This window comes from Athene cunicularia (genome assembly GCF_003259725.1).
Source record: "Athene cunicularia isolate RWA chromosome 8 unlocalized genomic scaffold, athCun1 chr8_part1, whole genome shotgun sequence".
Classification (NCBI taxonomy): domain Eukaryota; kingdom Metazoa; phylum Chordata; class Aves; order Strigiformes; family Strigidae; genus Athene; species Athene cunicularia.
In genome coordinates this window covers 5,154,957-5,176,550 of record NW_020799109.1, presented here as the reverse complement: position 1 = coordinate 5,176,550, position 21,594 = coordinate 5,154,957, and the positions used below count along the sequence as shown (strand labels likewise).

At 44.2% G+C, this 21,594-nt stretch overlaps 1 protein-coding gene across 3 annotated transcripts in view; it reads left to right on the top strand.

The window, feature by feature from the left end:
* Positions 1 to 67: 67 nt before the first annotated feature.
* PRKAA2 (protein kinase AMP-activated catalytic subunit alpha 2) overlaps positions 68 to 21,594 on the top strand; it is a 25,162-nt gene continuing 3,635 nt past the window's right edge. The window contains exons 1-9 of one of the 3 annotated variants that reach the window (XM_026853578.1): positions 68 to 289; positions 6,024 to 6,165; positions 8,253 to 8,346; positions 9,724 to 9,868; positions 10,715 to 10,802; positions 13,350 to 13,574; positions 14,911 to 15,415; positions 17,156 to 17,282; positions 17,529 to 21,474. In XM_026853578.1, coding sequence (XP_026709379.1) covers positions 8,287 to 8,346; positions 9,724 to 9,868; positions 10,715 to 10,802; positions 13,350 to 13,574; positions 14,911 to 15,415; positions 17,156 to 17,282; positions 17,529 to 17,767 — 1,389 coding nt within the window. In that variant the 5' untranslated portion in view covers positions 68 to 289; positions 6,024 to 6,165; positions 8,253 to 8,286 and the 3' untranslated portion in view covers positions 17,768 to 21,474. Of the gene's footprint in view, positions 290 to 1,022; positions 6,166 to 8,252; positions 8,347 to 9,723; positions 9,869 to 10,714; positions 10,803 to 13,349; positions 13,575 to 14,910; positions 15,416 to 17,155; positions 17,283 to 17,528; positions 21,475 to 21,594 lie in introns of those variants that run through there. The other 2 variants (XM_026853577.1, XM_026853576.1) reach the window with 2 other exon arrangements.

The following is a 21,594-nucleotide window of genomic DNA, read 5'->3' as shown; positions in this document are numbered from 1 at the left end:
GTGGGAGGTGCCCCCTTCTCGGGGTAAGGGGAGGGGGGGGGAAAGGGGTGGAAAAGGGTTGGAGGGGGTCTTGAGCGGCTGGTGGGGGATGCAGACCTCGCCCTGCCCTTGCCTGCTGCAGCCCCCCGGTGCTCCGAGCGGGACCCACCAAAACTTTCCTCCCGAACTAGGAGGAAGGTGATGGGGAGGTTGGAGAGCAAAGCAGGCGCTGCCAGGCATCCTTCCCCCGCCGTGCCGAGGCTGTGGTCCCCCCCCGCCCTTTCCTTGCCAAAGGGGGCTTCGTAGCCGGGTGGGTGTGAGGAACCGGCAGCAAAAGGAGTTTCTTCTGCTGCCCCTCTTGTACCCGACCCCGGGGGCTCCAGGGGCTCCAGGGCCGGGTCAGGCTCGGGCTGTACACAGGGGTTCCTCTCTCGTACCTGCCAGGGCAGTTAAATCGCGTTTTCAAGGCACCAGCTTTGCGTTAGCTGGCTGTAAGATCTCCCAATATTTGTAATTCTTTTCCCTGTGAATTCTGCCATTGCGTGCGAATTTTTATCTTTGAATCAAGATATTAGAAAAAAAAATAATTAAATCAAATCAACCAGAACCCAACCAAATTTACTGTCTAAGCAAAATAAAGAGCTGTGACAGCGGGTTGGAATTGGGTTTAGTTGAAGCCAGGGGAGCAGCTGCCCAGCTCGGTGTCCCCCAGCCCCGCCAGGAGGTTGCCCACAGTGCTGTGGCTGGTCAGAGGGGTGATGTGCCCGCACTCAGTGACTGGAGTTTTAAAATAAACCAAAATTGACAGCAGGGGAAAGAAACCACTGTAACCACTGGAGCTAAATCCACCTGTGACCATTAATCAGGGCCCTAAAAATATATTGCTGTGTTTAATCCCAAACCACAAATTTACTGACTAAAGAATTATTGGAATAAATACTTCTAACAGTGAGGACCATTTAAATCACTCATGTATACCAGCAGACCTCAAACGGTGCTCCAAAGGCTTTTTTTTTTTTTTTTTTTTTTTTCAATAGCCTCTTTTCCTGAAGCACCTTTCAGGAGTTAACTAGCACAAACACCCCCAGCCCCACATATGACCCCACTTTGTAAAAACTGACAATTTCCCAGCAAATATTTCAGAGAACATAAAAGAGATTTCCTAGCTCAAAATCCTTTATGGCTAAGTAGTACCCTTTATATATATTTTCCTTAATATTTTGCCTACAACTGACAGGTGAAGTTTGGATTTGAGATTGGAAACTGAGATGCAGAACATAGATCTCCTATTTATACGGAATTAGAGCATTTTAATCAAGTGAGCTTTAGAAAAACCTGTATTTGCCCTGTTTAGCAAGAAACATGAGAAAAGTGAAGAGATTTTTGTCTGTTTGGTTCAAGCTTTGTATACAGTGTCTATAGTAATTGCTTTTTCACTAAGAAGTCTTGATGCCATCAGTGACATTTCTTGTTGCTGATGTTTTCTTCCAACTCTGCCTTGCACAAGACTTTGTAAGAGGCATTTTTTTTTCCTGCCTCACTCTTCAAGGTTAAGAAATCATAAATTTATTGTTGAGGATTATAGTTATTAAGGAAATGGAAAAAAAATTACAATGAAAAGAAGGATTTAGTGACAGTGGGGTGGTAACTAGAGCTGAAATTTGTGGCTGGAGCTGATAAGTCACTTTGAGCCATCAGAAACCAAAGATATGACAGAAAAAGTCCCTGCTGCCCAGTTGGGATGTTCGTTCTGGCTCAACACTGCTTGGGTCATCAGTGAACCAATCCTAAAAACTAGCCAAAGGCTGCAAGAAACTGTTAGTTTTAAGCCTATTCAGTTCCTTGATCTCATTTAGAGGAAGATCACACAAGGCACTGAAGGGAGCAGATAGGTTGGTATACTAGGGCGGGATTTCGGGGGTGATACTGAAGTTCCAGCTGGAAGTGGTGATGAAAATAGAGCATCTGTTAGAGAGGAAGGTGGCAGGAGTTAATGTGGTGGATGGATAGGAGGTCTCATGCCAAGGGTCAGTGTTACTACACAGGATTATGCCAAATACAGGGAGAGCTGGTGATTGTTATTTTCCCTGTCCTCCAGGCCAAAGATAAGATTAATTTGCAGAAAATAGAACTGTGGAAATGATCTTGGATGTTGAGTTTAGTGAAGGAATGAAGGAAGGAGGTGGCATCTCTTCTGCTGGTGGTTGGTAAGAACAGATTAGACAAATTCCTGCTGTGTTTGTCATGGGCACATCCCACCCTGCGGGTCCCCAAAGAGCTCTCCCGTGACCACAGCCCTCGCATAACGAGAGCTTAAATCAAAATCCAGCGGAGTAACACAAATATTTTTCCATGTGGTGCCATGTATGACATCCCTGGTGGCCACTTGGCGGTTTCTTACCCACACTTGTTGGCCACCAAGGTGATCAATTTGTGGTCCCTCAAGGACTGGCAGTGCTTGGGTTATGTTTACGTTGGTTATGATGGCACCTCCATGGGCTCAAGTCGGGGTCAGGTCCTGTTTTCCCAGGCACTGTATCATTGCTGCTGAATGACAAACCTTGCATTGGAGGGAAGATAAACTAAAGGAGACTGAACAGATGAAGGAAGGGGAAAGGACGGATGATATAACATACAAGCAAGTGGTGCTAGGGCAGAATTAATACAGCGTTGCTAAATATATGCTTTGGATGGATTTCACTTTGGGTTAAGATAAGGGCCAGCACAGCTGATAATAAAGGAGTTTTCTCTCCTCTCCCTAAACTCTTACATTTCCCTGAAGCATTTGCAGTACTGTTAACTGCTTGTGCTACCTGAGCTGCATCAAACACACACACACAGGTAGGCTTCATTGGTACCTCCTGTAAAAAACTTGCTGTCAAGGCGTTTTAATGATTACAGTATTATAAATAGTATTCCTCCTCATTTTTCTTTTATAAAAATAACTAAATTAGAAGGGTTTTCTTTCAGAAATTAATTCTGTTGGACCTCTTCCCTTCTTTCCTTATCAGCATTTGATGCTGAAGCATTCTTGTGCCCAGGCAGTCACACGTGCAGGCAGATGGGGTAGCAGCTAAGGACGCTCATGCTGTGTCCTGTTTGGTGTTGCTTTTTTGGAGTTTAGGGTCAGCATTACCACCTAATGCTTATGGCTGGGTTTTTTTGTGGCCCAGTGTGCAGTGCCGCTCCTCGTTTCTGTGTCGAGTCCATCTCCCCGGCTCGCCCCAGCAGAGTCCTAGCTGCTAATTTTAAGCTGTGGTGGATCTTACTTGAGTACTTCTCACAAAAAACCCAAGACATATACTCAAATCCCCTTTCTAATACTGCAAATCAGCCCTCCCTCTTTCCCCTGGTCTTTTAATCTTGGGAGGTAAAGAGAGGGAAGGAGGAGGCTTCCTCACCACTGCCTGAGACCACCATTTCCCATCCTTGGGGCAAGGGAGGGGACCAAGCCATTAGAGACGAGCTGGATGAGCATCCCTTCCCACGCCTGTGGAGGCACGGGACCCGCCACTGCTCCTCATCCTGGGGCTGGGTCATCCCACCAACATGCTCCAGCCCATGGGGTCAGAGATGCCATGAGCAGAGGGAAGGTTGTCCTTACTGCCCTGTGTCGAAATTCCTGCATCTACAGGCTGCAGCCGGAGAGACTCGAAAGGCTTAAAAGTCTCCCACCACGTAGCAAATTATGTTCTCTCTTTGTCTCCATCTCTCAAGGCGTTCAAGTAGGCTTAACAAGCCACTGGGGACTGAAACAATAATATCTCTGTATCTAATGCTTACTGTAAGCAAAAGATGGATTACAAAATAGACTGTTTATTTTTAATTATTAATGTGTTTGAGCTAGCAAACCTTCACAGAGTTGCACATTGTTTGTCATGGATGGAAAGGAGATGAACTATTCGACAATAGTATTAAAAACAATAATTATTCATTCTGGGCACAGCCATTCTTTTTTTCCCTAAGTACATAATAAAATTTTTTCAAAGCATGTACTAGGTTAAGGCCAGAAAGAATTGTCTTGAAACAAAGGATGGCAGAAATCAGGGTTTTCTTACTAGTTCAGCCTTAAACGTCTTTGCTTTGCTGTTCCTCAGTTTCCCGACTAATGGCTTAGTGTGTTAGAATTCTTTAATGGAGCTGAATGAATCGGGGCAGCTTTCAAAGTACAGCTTCTTGTGCTTCCAGGAAAGAGAGAGCAGAGGTATTGTAGTGCTATAGTTGACCAAATCAAATGCTGCTGATAAAAGACCTGATCTCAAAGACGTCTGCTGAAGTTGTCTTACAACCCTTTGTTGTGCCTTCCCCAGCCTCCTCAGTGTAGCATACACTGCGCAAATACCATGACAGACTTGGCAAAGAGAGATCGGTGCCCTTTAAGACTACTATTGGCACAACTTGGGGAGTAGTTCTTGCAGTGAACGAAGAGGCTGTATTCCGTCCCCTTGCAAGCCCTAGTAAAGCTTGAGCATGCTTTAGTAGCCCTTGCACACACGCTGCTCTGCAGAGCCTTGCTCCAGCAAAGCCTCCCTGCTGTGGGGCAGGCCCAGCACTGCCCTGCTCTCCTCTCCCCAAGGATGCACCAGGGAAAATGCCTTCTGGGACTATTTACAGCACTCTCCTTCCACCGCACAAGAGGAATTATCTGCCTTCTCCAGCCCTCAGCTAATCCCCGAATTGCATCTGTAGTGCAAAGCTTAGTTTATTTTCATTTCATCTAGTAGTTTTAAGTATTGTGAGGAATGAAATGGACATGCAAAGTGCTGCTTTAATTTTCAAGGGCAGTAAAGTGTTTTATTTTTAGAATGCTCTTATTGAGGAAAGAATCTCCGGCAGGTCTTATCTGGTGGCTAATAATAGTGACCTGGCATGCCCCGAGTGGTGCCGATGCTGCTGCCCTGCCCTTCTCCCGCTGTCTGCTTGCACCGTTTGCTTCTGATCAGCTCATTAGAGTCTCCAAAATTACAGAGTCTAATAATGTAATAACAAGGTTTGCTCATAATTATTAACTCCTTGCGTTCTATGTTATTACTGGAAGGGTAACGTTCATAATTAGAGAGCACAAATATTTACTGTAAGCAGGTTTTCTGGTCTTTAGAAAACCGTCCGTATGTCACCATCTTTAATATCACATTAGAAAATACTGAGAAGGGGTAGCTCACAGCCTGAGAAGCCTTTGAGATATGAACATCCAGTTGACAATTTTCAAGCGCTTTCCGCTCTTAACTTCAGTATAAATCTTGCTTCCTAGGAGCTTTTTACTTTGTGTACAGTCTGATTATTGATCACAAATGGACCGAATGCTGAATTCCTTCTGCATTATTGTTAAATTAGTGCAATTCCCCCGATGACGGTGGTGCTGCTCCCAGTTTGTGGTTACTGTTTGTCCCTGTACACAGGAGAGAAGCATCAGCATCTCAGTGCACCGAGTGCATATAATCCAAATCCATACTGAAGTCTGTGTCTTTCCTAAAACCAGAACTTGCTCTTGCAGTACAGCAGTGTTCTTGCAGCTTGTCATCAAACCAAGAAGCATGCTTGAGGAAGTATAAATAGAAACTCATTTTAGTCATGCAAATCCTGCAGTCCTATTTTGGACAGGGAAAATCCCTATATCATTTTTTTAAAGAAGTGTGATGGTCTGATTTTAAGACTGAGTTTATTAGGGATTTAATCAGTCAGTGAGTTATGGTGGAGATTCTCCTCTGGCATTTAAATATATCTGTTTCTGATTGATCTAGCTTTTACATGTTATAAATCCTTGCAAATTAGCTTTGGGTATGACCTCCTCCAGTAACTCACTCTGTTTTATTTACTTGACTGTTTTTTACAGATAAGTCCCCTCTCTTCTGTCTCCCCCGACGCCACTGGGAAAACAAGAAAGTGGAGACAAAACCAAGTTTACAATATTTCACCCGCTTGTCTTTTGGGGTTTTTTTTCCCTTCAAGAGTTGCTTTTTGCTTTTAAATCACAGTGTCCTAAAATTGCTGGTATGAATCTTGCTACTCTGTTTAATGACTTTGCAATGCTTTCTTTCTAATAGTTGGTGAACACCAGCTGACGGGGCACAAAGTAGCAGTAAAAATACTCAACAGACAGAAAATACGCAGCCTGGATGTGGTTGGGAAGATCAAACGAGAAATTCAAAACCTTAAACTCTTCCGACACCCTCATATTATCAAACTGTAAGTATTATCAAACTTGTGTTCAGCAGTCTGTCTGCAAAGACTTCACGTACACAGTTGACTTGGTTTCAGGAGATGGCTTAGAGTAGTAGGAAACGTTGGGTCAAATTTTTGCATGTTAGAGCCAAACGTTGCTTTTCAAGAGTCTCCCAGTAACTTATGGGCGAACACAGCTGACACTTTGAGAAATGATGGAAGATGTTCCTTCCATTGGGAGTCTGAGTTATTGTAACAACCAGCAGATGGATGTTCCTGCACCAAGTTTTGCTCAGCTAAACCTGTCCAAGCTGTCCTCTGTTCCGTGTGGAGGCCATTATAAAGGCACGTAGAGAGGGTCTGTGCTTTCCTGCGCTGGGGTGCTATTAGGAGATTTTGTGATGACCCTTTTTAGGCTTTGTATCTCCAGACTTAAAGCTGCTGAGAACTGTGCCTGAGGAATTGCAGCGCGGTCAGGCTTGTAGAGTGAAGCCTTGGCCTGAAGTCAACGGGATTTATGTTTTAATGGCCTGATTATCCAGAGCTTAAAGGAACATTTTAAAAAATTTATTATTCAGACATATGTTTTCAAAGTTGCCACTCTGATGAACCTGAATTTAAGTTGTAAATCAGCACCTGCACTCCAGCCTCTGGGATTCCTTCTCAATCCCCAGTTTGTGCAGCCAGTCCACATTAATGAGGTACTTGATAATATCTTTGGCATTTCTGTAAAAGAAAGCTGTTGAATGGTAACTGCAAGGGTAAGTTGACATTTAGGTCAGCCTTAAAACTGGCATGAGATATAGCAAATACCTGGGACTTAGAGGCAAGGGAAAACAAATTCTCTCTACAGTTAAATAACTAACCATGTAGCCACTGTTGACTTTAGAGTAACTTCACAGTTCCATGGATTTATTGGAGAACAGATTGGTATTATTTCACTAAAAAGCCAGCAAGAGTCCTCAGCTGTGTACCCAGCATCCTGCAAGTCCTGTTCACCCATTTGTCAAAGTATTAAAGCCTAAAAATTAAACCCAGTTTAATGATATCACTGTCCTGTGGTACATACTGTAATCATGAAATACAGTGATTAAGAAAAGAGGTGAGTAGACGACCATGGTACATAAACCTCACCTTTCAATAGCTTTTTGTATATATATTTTTTATATATATATATATATATATACACATGTATATAAAAGAAGTGGTGGCACAGTTAGCAATAACTTAGATGTCTGAGTCCAATTCAGAAAAATTAGGTCAATCCTATTGAACTTTATGAGACTATCTCATGTTCGTTTGCTGATCTCTGAAAATTGTTTGAAATCTGTTTGTTTCAAATTGCAACCCATGGAAATTCAACTGTAAAATAAAAAAGCAAGCAACAATATACCTGAAATAAAACAGAGTGGGGTCTCAGCTGGTGCTGGTATGAATTCCTGTAGCTGCATTGGCCTTGGCTGATGACTGGCAGTTTATACCAGCTGGGACACTGAAATGCCCTTGCAGCGCTCAAGGATCATTTTGAATGAAAATGGAGAATAAATTTGCAAGTCAAGGGTGATAATCTTTTTTTTTTTTTTTTTTTCTTTTTTCCCCGTCTATTCTCAAATATAGAGAGATTTTACATTTGAAAAAATAACTTTTTGGGGTGCTTGTCTTTGTTTCTATACCTTACCAAAAGGAGCTCCCTCTAGTGTCTAGAGTTCTTTATCTTCTTTATCCTTGATAGGAGGGAAACCAAATATACCCCCTCCCTGCCCCTAGCTAAGGAAGTCTTCTTTTCTAAAGCTGTTGTTGCAGATCTTAGCCAAAATGGAAATTTGAAAGTCAGGACAGTCCTAAATGTGATAGGATTGTCTGGCAGAGATTTCAGAAGATTATTTAAAAGCTTGAAGGAAAACCGTAGGTCTGTAAAAGAGATCCTTTCATAGACAAGTGAAAGATTATACTCGAAATAAGAGATGGCTTTTCAGAAGTGGAAGGCAATTATAAATGCAAGATCCAAACAGATGCTTATTTTGAGGGTTGATGTGAAGCTAATAATCTGTTTAAAAGACTTTCCCTGTTCTTAATTACTTCTTTTTCTAAATACACTTGTGTTTTTGAAGGTACCAGGTCATCAGCACGCCAACAGACTTCTTCATGGTTATGGAATACGTATCTGGTGGTGAATTATTTGATTACATCTGTAAGCATGGACGTGTAAGTGCCAGTACTGTGTCAGCCCAAACACTTGTGTGGGAAGACGATGGTGTTTAGAAGCAAAATGACTGCTAAAAGGAACGCAGTTAAGGTTAAGGCCCAAAATAGAAGTTGCTTCACAGCAATCCCATCTGGAGTGTCTTGTACGTGGCTCGCACAAAAGTTGCGTGCAATTTGCAGTGTTCTCTGATGCATTTTGATACACAAACTAAAATATCCAAGGTAACGTGTTGCTCAGTGCAAATACTTTGAAAATTAGCATATCTTTATAATTGTCAGCTATGTATTGCCTGTTAAAAGCCCCGTGATTCACCAGCAAATTTACGGCATTGGAGGGGAAGACCACTCAGTGTGGTCTCCATGCCAGTCATTTACCTCCCTCAGACTTCCCCTTGGCTCCACATCGTTTTTTTGAAGACTTTTTTAGGGATGTGGCTTATCTAAACAACATTTTCAAGTGCCAGTAATCCTGCTGGGTATAAATCACCTGAGGCATAGGTTGAGCCCGTGAAATGTGATATTACGGTTACAAAGAAAAACACTAGTGTCTGCCCTGTGGACATCCTCGTAGGCAGGGAGCAATTGCAGGGCAAGGAGACAAAACCAGGCTGAAGTGGACATACAGAATAATGCTTCAGGTGAAGGATCAGTCCATCACATGTTTCCTTTCTGTACTGCAAAAATCAATACATTTACAATAAATTGCTTTAGATTAGCTCAGTGGTCGATGGAGCTGACTCCATTTACTTTTTATGTACATTTCTGATTTCCAGCACATTTTACCCATATGGATCTTTTCAGTGACTAGTTTGGATCCTTTCTGAACTTTTGCGTTCAGAAACTAGGTTTTTCATGAAGTCATCAGTAAAAATAATCAGTCTCCACATCATTTTAACGATAATTTCTCTAATATAGCTCAGACAACTTTATAGCTAACATAGCTATATTGCTAATTAAAATAATCACAATATTCCACCTTTAGTTTTTTTTTTCTGAAGCCATCTGTCCATGAGGAATTGCTCCCTGCAGCATCCTCTGTGGTGTTTTGTCCAGCCTTGGTCTGTTTGTGCTGTGTAGCAGAAGTGGTCCCATTGGGACAGCAAGCCATGGCCTCGTAGGTGCCACCAATAAGTTCATCTTGATAGCTCAGGTAAATTTAGGTTTCTAATTTCATCTCTTGGCTCTGTCATTTACAAACACTAGCACATTATATAACGCAAGGGGGGAAATCTGCTTTATTTGCTGCTTCTGGTCACAAGCATGCTATAATCTTCTCTCTGCACCCTGGAACATTTTGGCTCCTTGCTAAGTCAAACCTTCCCTTGCCAGCTCTGCACGCAGACCAACCTTCAGGACTATTTCCCCTTGCACCCATAGGTTGAAGAGGCAGAAGCTCGACGCCTTTTCCAGCAGATTCTCTCCGCGGTGGATTACTGCCACAGACACATGGTTGTCCACCGAGACCTGAAACCGGAGAACGTGCTGCTGGACGCGCACATGAACGCAAAGATAGCTGATTTTGGTATGTGACCCCAGCAGCATTCCAGAAATGCAGCCAGCTCCGAGGCGCTTGCTGGAGCGTGTCTGTGTAACATGCCTTAAAAACCCCGAGCCTGTTTTCCTAACCACTAGCCGTTGCTTTACCTGAAAAGCCCACAGTTATAAACACCGACCTTTTTGCAAAAGCAGGGATTACTTATTGTAAGCTGCTTCTGTGCTGGCATTAAGAATGGAGCAGCAAAGTAATTTGCAAATCTTCACTATGTTTTAGTATAATCACCTACTATAAAGATTTAGCTAATTTATGTTTAAGACAGACTCGGTGCAGTCAATTCCAGGGTGAGCTGGCTGTGTGTGTTTATTTTCACGTGTGTTCTCTGTACATTTGGCCATGTACTCTTGGCCTCACTTCATCTCATAAATGAGCAGTAACAGGAGTCTTTAAGTGGCATTACTGATTGAAATCCATTGAAATAGCTGGGCTACCTGCTTGGTCCCTGTGAGTCTTTTCTGGCATAAAGTTCCTTCTGATGAATTCTTTTGAAGATTACTAATTTTATAACCCCACGCAATTCCCATATAAAGTAGGTGCTCTGGGATGAATTATGTCTCTTTTCCTCTGTGCTCTGGGATTTGCAATTTAAAGAAGCGAAATTAGACTAGAGTGAATATTCCTTGGTTGGATGTGAAAATAATAACAATAATAACAGTAGTTATTATTTGCAAATCAGCTCAAAGGAGTCTGTCTAAATTGTGTCAGCAGTTCTGCTCCACTTGCTATATGTCTCCTCCCGTGTGTGACACGGGCATCCACTGTAGCTGGACCTTCACATCAAGCGTCAATATGTAGTAAACGTCTTGTTTTTAGGGTTGTCCAACATGATGTCAGATGGCGAGTTTCTACGCACCAGCTGTGGTTCCCCAAATTATGCCGCCCCTGAAGTCATCTCTGGAAGGTAGGACATTCCACTTCTAATCAGAACCTATACGTGAGCACATGGTCTTTAAATTTGTTCATGGGATTGGAAACAGCTTTGCACATCTAGTAAAAGCAGCTGAATCCTTCCAGCCTGTATTTTATGTCTGGGTGAATCTGCTGGCAGAAATCCGAAAGTTTTCTTGGTTATTACATTTCTCAATAGCTGTAATAGTAAACCATGTTTTTCTAAAGATGTTTACTTTGGAGGAATTATTGATAGCAGATGTTGACTGCTTATATTGCTAATTAAAGAGGGTGAAAATTACTCTTTGGATACAAATACTGAGGTTTCAGATGGAAAGGCTTTTCCAGGCCACTGCCTGCTCTCCTGCCCACCTATAGTATAAAACAGTGTTAATGAGGAAAACCATTTGCTACAGAGGAATCAGGAAGACCTTTAATCACTTCCCTGCACTGCTGAACTCTTGCACTGAAAATACTTGTCTTCTCGTTCCTTAAGCTAGGGATTTTGTTTGTGGCAGTAGGTTCAACCATCTTAACTTTGTTTTGAATTGATGAATTGAATTGACAAACCTCCAGTGCAGTTGCATCTCTGGGCGTACAACATCTGTACAACACATGGCATGTTGAATGCACTCTGCAAAGGCTGACTTGGGCTTTTCCATGTTGATACAGAAGTGTTACCTCCTATATTTTACTGTCAGGAACCTAAGTTGCATAGAATGTACTTATTCTAACTCTCTCCACAATAGCATAGTAAGGATTGCAAATACAGTTTTTCAAACTTCCAGTCCTTTGTATGGCCCTTCACATTACCCATCTTGTTATTTGCCCCATATTTTTGAATCGCCCTTTGCATGAGCATTAGTTTTCCTAGTCCAGCATATTTGTGCCTATAACTGTAGTTTTTAAATACAACATTTTATTCAAAGTGTATTTGCTGTGATTATGATTATTTTATCCCTGTTTACACCAGTGTGAGTGTTGGCAGAGTATCCTAGGAATTAGACCAGCATCCAAAAACCCTGTTGTGACTACAGCTCCACATGCGAAAGCAAGTAAATCCTCATTGTCAAGAGGGGGACAAAGCCAGGAACAATACTGTGATTCCAAAAAAATATTATTTCCATGTACTTTACTGAAAAGGCCAGAAGCACATTTTTTTCTGTTTGTATAGGAGACGAGGCACATGGCAGATTAACAAGAAGGATTTAGTCCCTGTATGCAGAAACTGATTGTTCCAAGGGTACAGGCGATACAGCTTATTAACCACAAAAGTAGGAGAGAAAACCAAAACCAAGCCTACATGTTGCACTGCCTGCTGCTGCAGCCCTCCTGCATCAGTACCGCTTACAGTATCGGTGATGCTTGAGTTTGATACCCCTGATTAAGATGCCAGGCTGTCCTCAGAGCTATAGCAGCGTGTAAGAGCTGTGTTTGTGGGGGAGAGGCACGGTCTGCTGTGCCAGCAGTGGGATGAATGCCTTGGTGCTGGGTGTGCAGGGCAGCACTGAGCTCCTGGCTCCGGCTGCCTTTGCTGGGTACAGCACAAAAGCAGTAGAGCATGACAGCTCAGGTTTCAGAGTCATAAAAGTGCATCTCGTTTGGGCTTAAAAAATCCAATCAATTTGTTCAGGCAATGCAGTTATCAGTAAAAGAATCAGGCTTCCTATCTCTTGGAATCGGGCATGGAAGCAGGTCCAAGGGGACATCTAGCTAATCATCTGCATTTCCAAAATGGTTTTGCTGCTGTCCCTGGCCTCAGCAGGGAAATTCTGACCCTTGGAGAAGAAAAACTGATGTTTTGGTTGTGTTCAGAGAGTGGCTGCATGCATGACTGGTGCTTTCTTTACACCGGTGTGTCTGCCTCAATGCTTTTCTGGAGGAGCCAGTGCAGGATGCTGAGGTTTCATGAAGAGACTTCTGTATTTCCATTTCAACCTCGTATTTTGGTAGGGTTTTACAGCCCAAGGGTAAGCACTGCCTTCCAAAATCTCTGAGAAAGCATCAGTTGTAGCAGAAAGAGATAAACAAGTTGAGCAAGCAAGCAGCAGCAAAACCCATATATTTGGGGTGTCCCGACTTGGTGATGCCAGGAAGCACATTAGCAGCTTGTCAGAAGCGGGAGCTCTTGCATACCAGCACATAAACTTCAACCGAAAATAAACACTCAGAGATGTAGTATCTGCTGTCGCTTAATCTGCCTCACTGAATGAATAGAAATTACTGGCTGAGCCCTTGGGGTGAAGGACTAAACAGCCTGGCAGAGCTTTTGGAAGTGTGGGGTTTGGCTTTTTGGAAGGTCTGGCAGAGGCAGTGATGTATATGGCTGTCCAGAGGAGTGTGGGCAGCCCTCCTATGTCATTTTCCCTTGCCCCTGAGTGATTTTTGTCTTAGGCAGCTTTGGTTGCGGGCATTGGCTTGAGCATCCCCAGGGTGGGCTGCAGCTGTGGCCCCGATGGAGCTGGCAGCAGTTCCCCAGCTTACCCAGTGGGACCTGCACCCTAACTAAGGAGAGAAGGATGGGGGGTAACGCCTTCCTCCTGCTCTTACCTTTGCACAGGCTGTACGCTGGCCCGGAGGTGGACATCTGGAGCTGTGGCGTTATCCTCTACGCCCTTCTCTGTGGCACTCTGCCTTTCGATGACGAGCACGTCCCCACCCTTTTCAAGAAGATCCGAGGAGGTGTGTTTTACATCCCTGAATACCTCAACCGCTCCGTTGCCACTCTCCTCATGCACATGCTGCAGGTTGACCCCCTCAAGCGAGCAACCATCAAGGACATCAGGTCAGCTCGGGTGGGATGGGTGGGCTGGCTGTGTTCGGGGGGCTCCAGCGTTCCAGTGGCTGTCCTGGGGGTCACCCACTGGCAGGTGGGCGGGCTGATTTACAGTAGTCAGCTAATCCAGCTGGCTTCTGTCCCAGATGATTCAAGGAGCACTCCTGCACCCTTCTGTGCTGATGGAGAGGTGGGTGCTGCTGGCTGGCAGCGTGTGATGAGGAACAGGGTGATGATTTTATATATATTTTATATTTATATAAAATGCTATTTTATTGCATTATAAAATAGCCTTAAAAATCTTTTAATAGTGCTTAGCAAAGCCAGCTGTATCATGTAATAATCCTAAAAACCTAACATCCACCAGCCATTTTCCATGACTTTTATTTCAAGACCACCTCCATCTATGTACCAGCTCAGAATAAAAGGGTAATTATTGTACTCAGTGTCTATCCAATAAAAAAGGAGGAGAAACACAAGAATTGCTAATTTAATCTGTAAATACCAGATGTAGTTTAAAATGTGAGCAAATGGTTCATCTTCAAATGCAGCACAGTTTTTGTGTCTAGTCAGAGTGCAGTGTCTATGAACCTTTTATCTGCATTCATCACTGTGGAAATTCAAGGTAAAGGGAACTACTGGGCCCTTAAGCAGATATTTGTGCCTGCAGAGGTCATTAAAAGTTCATGGCTGGTAGTAGGACTTAAATTCTCACAGTCTGAGCCGTTTTAGAAACATTTTGTAAAACTAGAGGCTGACACGCGTTTTATGAAATTTATAGTAATTCTTACATCTAGCTGATGTGCTAAGCATATACATAAATGTTACTAGGACTTTCAGTTCTCAGGTTTTTAATGCATTTGCAATGTAAGGCCTTCATTTTACCCTTCAAGTAAGACGCCTTTTTTATTTCCTAATTCCTTAAGACTAGAAGATTTAATTACAGCAGCACATGTGGTGAGATTACAGTTGATATATAGAACCTATAGACAAGGCTCTCTGGCACTTTCCACTTAATTATCATTGGCTTCACTGTAAATTGGTAGGAATCAGGTACGTGGATAGCTTTGATGCTCTGTATCTCTATCAGACCCATAGTAATAAAAAGAACCATGAGCATCTCGTAAGTGCTGAGGTCTTACTTCAAAGCCAAGTGAGCAAGCAGCCCTGCTTGCCAAGTGTCATCGCTGTTGCAATACTGGGGGGACTGTGCAGGGCTGGGTCGAACTCCCCAGTCTGCAGCTGAGGATTAGTCTTATCTAAGCCAAGCAAGGGACTGGTGGCAGTGGTTGCACCAGTTTGCCTTCCACAGAGCTCACGGTGGCTCCTCCCTGCCTTCCCCCAGGGAACACGAGTGGTTTAAGGAGGAGCTGCCCAGTTACCTGTTCCCAGAGGATCCTTCTTACGATGCCACCGTCATCGACGATGATGCGGTTCGGGAAGTTTGTGAGAAGTTTGAATGCACGGAGTCGGAGGTGATGAACAGCCTGTACAGCGGTGACCCTCAGGACCAGCTGGCGGTGGCTTACCACCTCGTCATCGACAACCGGAGGATCATGAACCAAGCCAGTGAGTTCTACCTCGCCTCCAGCCCCCCCACCGGCTCCTTCATGGACGACAGCGCCATGCACATCCCTCCTGGGGTGAAGCCGCACCCCGAGCGGATGCCGCCGTTGGTAGCGGACAGCCCCAAAGCACGATGCCCTCTGGATGCCCTCAACACCACGAAGCCAAAACCCCTGACTGTCAAAAAGGCCAAGTGGCACCTGGGAATCCGCAGCCAGAGCAAACCCTATGACATTATGGCCGAGGTGTACCGTGCTATGAAACAGCTGGACTTTGAGTGGAAGGTAGGGAATGTGGTGGTTTTCAAGGGTCTTTTTTTTTTTCATGAGCTGAATTGCTCTGCGAGGTTAGTAAGTGTGGGTACAGCCTCACTCGTTTCCAAATAAATGCCCACAGCTTGTGATTATCCCTGTTATTTCTCATGAATGCAAACACACTGAATTAAGATGGTAGCTGTGGTTCAGTATCCGTGATGTTTATTTATGGCGTGAAATAGGAGTTTTCTGTCTGAATTCTCTAAGCTTCTGACTGGAAAGGTGATTCTGCCTTGTTCAGCTGCAGGGATAAGAGGAGCCAGTCACATTTCTAATTTTAGGGGCTAATTCCTTGCGAGGTCATCTCGAGTTCTCCTGAGCAGAGTAACTCGTGTTATTTCTGCTTGGGTCCTAGCAGCCATGTGTGCTGAAATGGAGTGATATGCATCTTCTTAAAAGATGCACACGTGAGGGACAGCGGGGCATTGGGGGCAGGAGCTTATACCATTGATGTGGTGGCATTTTCCTCGATGGAGATGGAGTGGTGCTTGTGGACCAGATGTGCTTTCAGACACTCACTGCTTCCCCCATTTAGGGCTCAGCTTCTTGAAGCTTGATTTAAACCCAGATGACATTTAGTTGACAGCACTCACTTCAGATATATTTTCAGAGCTACACAGCATTTAGTCACAGTCTTTTTCAAAGTCTGATTAATAAATCCCTAAGTTAGGGCTTAATACTTGCTGCTGAGCCTGATTCCCTAAATCTCAGTGCAGTCACTGATGTGAGCTCTTGTGACTCATGGCCTTTTGCAGCAGGCTTGTGTGAGCATCAGGAGCAAGGTGGGAATTTCAGCCCAGGTCTTCATCAGCAGAGGTGATACACTCCTCACTCCAGGTCCCAAGGGTTGTACGGTGTGAATGTCCCTGTGCTGCTTCTTCAAAGCCTCCTATCTCCTGCTTATTTTTGATGATATGATGTATTTAAAGCCAAGTAGGGCCCAGAAACCTGATTTTGCTGCACCAGCCAGGAGATGGACTGTCTCCAGATGTATATGCTTACACCAGCCAGACATTTGTTAGCTGCACGGTTTTACAGAGAGCGAACAAATCTGATATATTTTTGGTACAGCTTCACAAACCAAGTCAGCCCAACGTCTTCATGTAGGCAGTGGAGCTTATTTTGTACGAAGAGGTTTCACAATAGTCTTTCCCACCCTAAGAATAGCTTCAGATGTGACTCTTCGTCGAAATAGTTCTCCCATCCGCGCAATTGCTTCGTAAATATAGCACAGAGAAAAGCTCTCATTGCAAATGAGATGCAACAGATTGTGGGGTGGGAAGCAGCAAGAGAAAATACACAGCTCGAGGCTGATTCATGAACACTGAATTTAGCTGTGACGATGGGAGAGGTTACTCTCTCCAGCTGCCCAGCCTGCCCTGGTTTCGCGGGCACAGTCCTTGTACGTGGTTCCGTGAGTGGACTATTTGTCTCATATGGTCACTGCTGCTGGTGAGGAAGGAGCAAACATCAACTTGGTGCCTGACAGATGGGTCATGGCAGCTTCATCTGCAGCAGCTGGTGAATCAGAAGCGCTTTTAAAGACAAGGAAATAAGATATGAAGCTGTTTGCTTAATTTTGTAGGCATTGTTTCTAGAAACTGTGTATTTTTCAGAAGACGTTTTGCTAGTATTTAGGAAAAAATAATGAAAGAAATGTTCTTCTTGCCGCTTTGAATCTTGCTCCTCAAAGCAAGTTTCCCATTGCAGGTGGTGAACTCCTACCACCTCAGAGTGCGCCGCAAGAACCCGGTGACAGGCAATTACGTGAAGATGAGCCTGCAGCTCTACCAGGTTGACAACCGCAGCTATCTCTTGGACTTCAAAAGCATAGATGGTAAGCTGGAAATGGTGCAGCATGAGTTGGAAAACACGTATAATGGCAAATCTGGAAGTTTAAAAAAAAATATATATTTAAAAACCATTCGTTGCATTTTGAAATGCTTATGCAGCTGTTTCAAGTCAGTGAAAGCCCATTTGATCCATTTGTCTCCACAACTATTACTAGTTCCTTACCAAACATGCCTTGCAGATGCCAAACTAATGCCACTTTTTTCTTTTTTCTTTTTTTTCTATATTCCAGATGATGTGATGGAGCAGAGATCCGGCTCTTCCACGCCACAGCGCTCCTGCTCTGCTGCTGGCTTGCACCGACCGAGGCTGAGCATCGATGCTGCCGCAGCCACCGAGTGCCAGTCGCTGATGGGCTCCCTGAGCGGCTCCTTCGTCGGCAGCATCCCATCAGTGACGCCGCGCCTGGGGAGCCACACCATGGACTTCTTTGAGATGTGCGCCAGCCTCATCATGGCCCTGGCTCGCTGACGGGCGGCACCGAGGCACCGGTCCGTCTGCACATGGTATTGCACTGTGAGGATCTGGTCTGGCTTGTCCGTTCCTTGTTTCTTCTGCTTCGTTCCTCCTCTGCCCTCACCGCTCCATAGCCTGTGATACATGGCCAATTCCAGATCCAAAACATACTCCCCTCTAACAAGGCACTGAGGAAATTAAGAATAACTTCATTTCACAGGTGGTGAAATGTATCCAATACCCTTTTTTTTTTCTTAGTGAACTGAATGGGAAACGCTGACATGGCTGTAGAGTAGCAAATGTATTACTGAGCTTTTGGAAAACACCTCCCCCCTGGTTCATCCTGAGTTAATGGAGCCACGGCTAAGCTTTCTGCGATGTCGGTAGCATGCAGTGAGGCTGATGTTGTATCCCCTTTGCTGTGCAGAGCAGGGGCAGGATGGGCTGAGCCAGGTCAGAGGGGTTGGCCAGGAGCTCTGTGAAACAGAGTGGAGGGGTAGTGAAATAGCTCTGCGGTGTTCGCACCCGGGTGGGGCTGCTGGCCTCTGGTAACATTTTCCTCCTAAAACTAGCAGCTGCTGAGATGCTTCTGCACTAGTGCAATATGCCATCCCTACCCTCTGTTTTTTTGCCCCTGCTAAAGATGGGGAGGGAAGGTGGGATGTGCAAAGGTCCTGTTGCAAACGTGCCGTGGGAAAGCTTCCACGTGTCAAGTCTTTGCTGAGGAGTGTCCCGTAAGGTGTTTTATTTCCTGCATCTGACAGTCCCAGATAGCACTGACCTGCTCACCACATCCAGAGCTGAAGGCTGCTTGCCGTTTTTTCAGCCCATAATTATCACCCCGCTCCAACCTGCTCACCCTCCCCTGCCTCACCGCCAGCTCCAGGGGCTGAATCCCAGGCAGGATTCGGATGAGCCACCGACGGAGGGCAGGATACTGATGAGCCACCCAAACCCCCATCCCTTTGCCCATGCTTCACCCAAGGGGGGGGATCATCACTGCCAAGTGAGAGCCGGCAGCATCGCCCAGCTCCGAAGCATTTACCTCTCACCTTTCCCATAGGAAGCCTTAGCCTGTTGTCACCACCCCAAAATCGCTGCCAAATCTGCCTTCCCTGCCTTCCCTGCTCGCGGCTTCACGCTGCTGGAGACTTGCTTTTCATGCCGAAGGGCTCTCCTGTCCCGCTGCTGCTCACCGGACTGGGACCTCCGCTGATAAGGCAGGGATAGCTCAATTCAGAGTTTTACTGTTTCTTTACTACTGGCTATCTGAAGGATAGGATTTTATTTTTTAAGACAATCTATGGGGTTTTTTAAGGTTAAATTCTTGTTATTCAAGGGTAGACTCTAATGCATGTGTGACTTCTTTGTTTAACTATTATTTTTTATTACACAGGCTTAATCTAATGGGCAGCGTTGGCATCTGCTTGGCTTTGCTATGGTATTTAATTCCATTTACTTGATTGCAAAGGAGCATAATAGTCTAATCAGTCAAGGAACAAATGCTTTATGAAAACTTTGCCAAAAAAAATCCTTGGTGTTTTTTTTTTTCCTTTTTCTTTTTTTCTTTTTTTGCAGTTTTGTTATAAGAAACAAAGCAAAGGAGAACTTTTGCTCGTCCCAGGTCATTCAACTTTAAAAAAAAATAAATTTAATCCATCTTTTTGATAGCTTCTTATAACCCACTGAGGTTTTTTGCTAGGTTTTTTTGTATGGTTGCACTTTAATTTATACTTTCTGCAAGTTTCTATGAGAAGCAAGGAAGAGAACAACACATTAAGCCTTTTGTACTAATCATTTTAAGTAATGAAGACAAATACGGGATATTTTTGCCATCTACTGGCAGTTAAATGGATATTTTCAGCTTGAAGTCCCTTTTTTTTAAAAAACACAAAATTGCCTTACTTTTGTTACAGATTATGCTTGGATTCTCACTAATGTGACTTTACAGCTCCAATTTTTCCAGAAGCCGCACAAAGTAGGAAGCTTCCAAAAAAAATCAGTTTTGCTGTTAAATTCTCTTACACTAAATCCAACATAGCAGTCATTGGATTGTAAACCCGGCAGCAGAACAATTTTGTCTTTAAAAGAAATACTGGAAATATTTGTAGTACTCCTAGGTTTTGTAATGAGCTTTTTATTATATTATTCATTAAATACTCGGGGGTGGGTTGGGGGGGGTGGGATGGCTTTGGTACTGTGCCTGGTGGCTATCACATGATGCGTGTCTCCAGTGCTGTGGTCATGCCTGGTGAGGATGGAGTATCCAAACTCATGCATGCAAAAAAGACCCACCCCAGAGCCAAAGCTGAGCAGCACCCAGCTCTTCAGCAGCTTTCGGATCAGTGCTGAAGACGAACAAATGCTTTTGGGTGCTGGAGATAAGCCCCTTTGCAAAGGAGCAGGAGAGGGCGGCTGAGCGGCCATACCGACAGACATTAACTTCCATCGAGGAAACAGCTACGTGTGTCCATACCTGCACCATGAAGTGTATTTGAAATGTCAAAGGCTGTTTAAATCATCACTCACAACTGAGCATCTTGCCAAGTTGCTTGTCCTGGAAACACCGTTAGCCCCGTTGATAAGGGACTGGTGCATTAAATCTAATCTGAGGTTCAGAAGCATCATGTAGATGTACAGATGGACAGACGTCTTGCCTTAAAATAACACTTGTCCTCTGGGATTTCCTACCCGGCAGAACTAATAGTATTAAACAGCAGCAAATGCCCTTGGGAGGAAATACTTGCTTCCTGGAGGCAGGTGGGATTTCTAGGTGGTAGGATAAGCTCTTGTGGCACTTGGCATCTTTTCAGACCCATGCAAACATTAACTCAGCTATGGATCTGCAAAACCAGTCCTGTCTAGAAGGCACTAAAAGTGGCTCAGTCTTCCATATGGAGAGACAGACATTAATGAAGCACCCTTCCTGCGCGATGTCAGCAAAGGCAGTGGAGCAAATAGGACTGATGGAAGTACCTCCGCAATGAAGGCATCGGATTAAACCGCCCCTTACAGCCTTACCCCAATCCATGCTGCATTTTGAAAGGTTCTGAGAAGTTTCATTTCTTATTTATTTATTTAACCTTCAACTGGGCTGTTTTCTGCAGACCTCCGGTTACATTTTCCAGAGGAAAAGTTTAACTTTTACACTGTGGTCAGGCTTTTTTGTGTTGGTTTTTTTTTGTTTTGTTTTTTTAAGTTATGCTGGTACACGCATGAGCATCAGGAAAAGCAGGGTACATATATTTGAACTGCAGAAACTTGAATTACTCCAAGTGCAATTCTTCAAAAGCTACTGGACAGCTGTGCTTTGCAAGCCACAAACTCACTCAAAATTTGCTTCAGCTCGAGGGGGAGAGAAAGAAAACGCAAAGTTTATAGAGTTCAGATAGATTCCAGCATTAACCTCCAGCTCCTGGATGAATTAATTCAGAAATAGTTTGTACTGTACTAGTTGGAAAAAATATATATGTATATATTATATATGTATACATATATATATATATATATATATTACAAAATGTAGGTAGCATCCCTATCATTGGCCTGATTTGTCCAGTGGGGTAGGTGTGGGCCCTGGACAGCTGCCGTTGCACACGCAAATCCCAGCATGTGAGAGGACCCAGAGAAAGGGGAGGATATTCTTACACCCTCTTCTGAGTAAAGCCCCTGAGTAGCTTAGCTGACCCCGTCGGCCCCAGCACAGCTTGCCTGGGGAGGGGCAGAAGCTGTACACTACGGTCATATTTAAGGGTTTTTTTCTTCCAAAGCCATGTAATCCACATTTTTCTGCTTTTGGAAAGGTATCCCCTGGATACACCGAGGAGAAGCCATTAGCAATT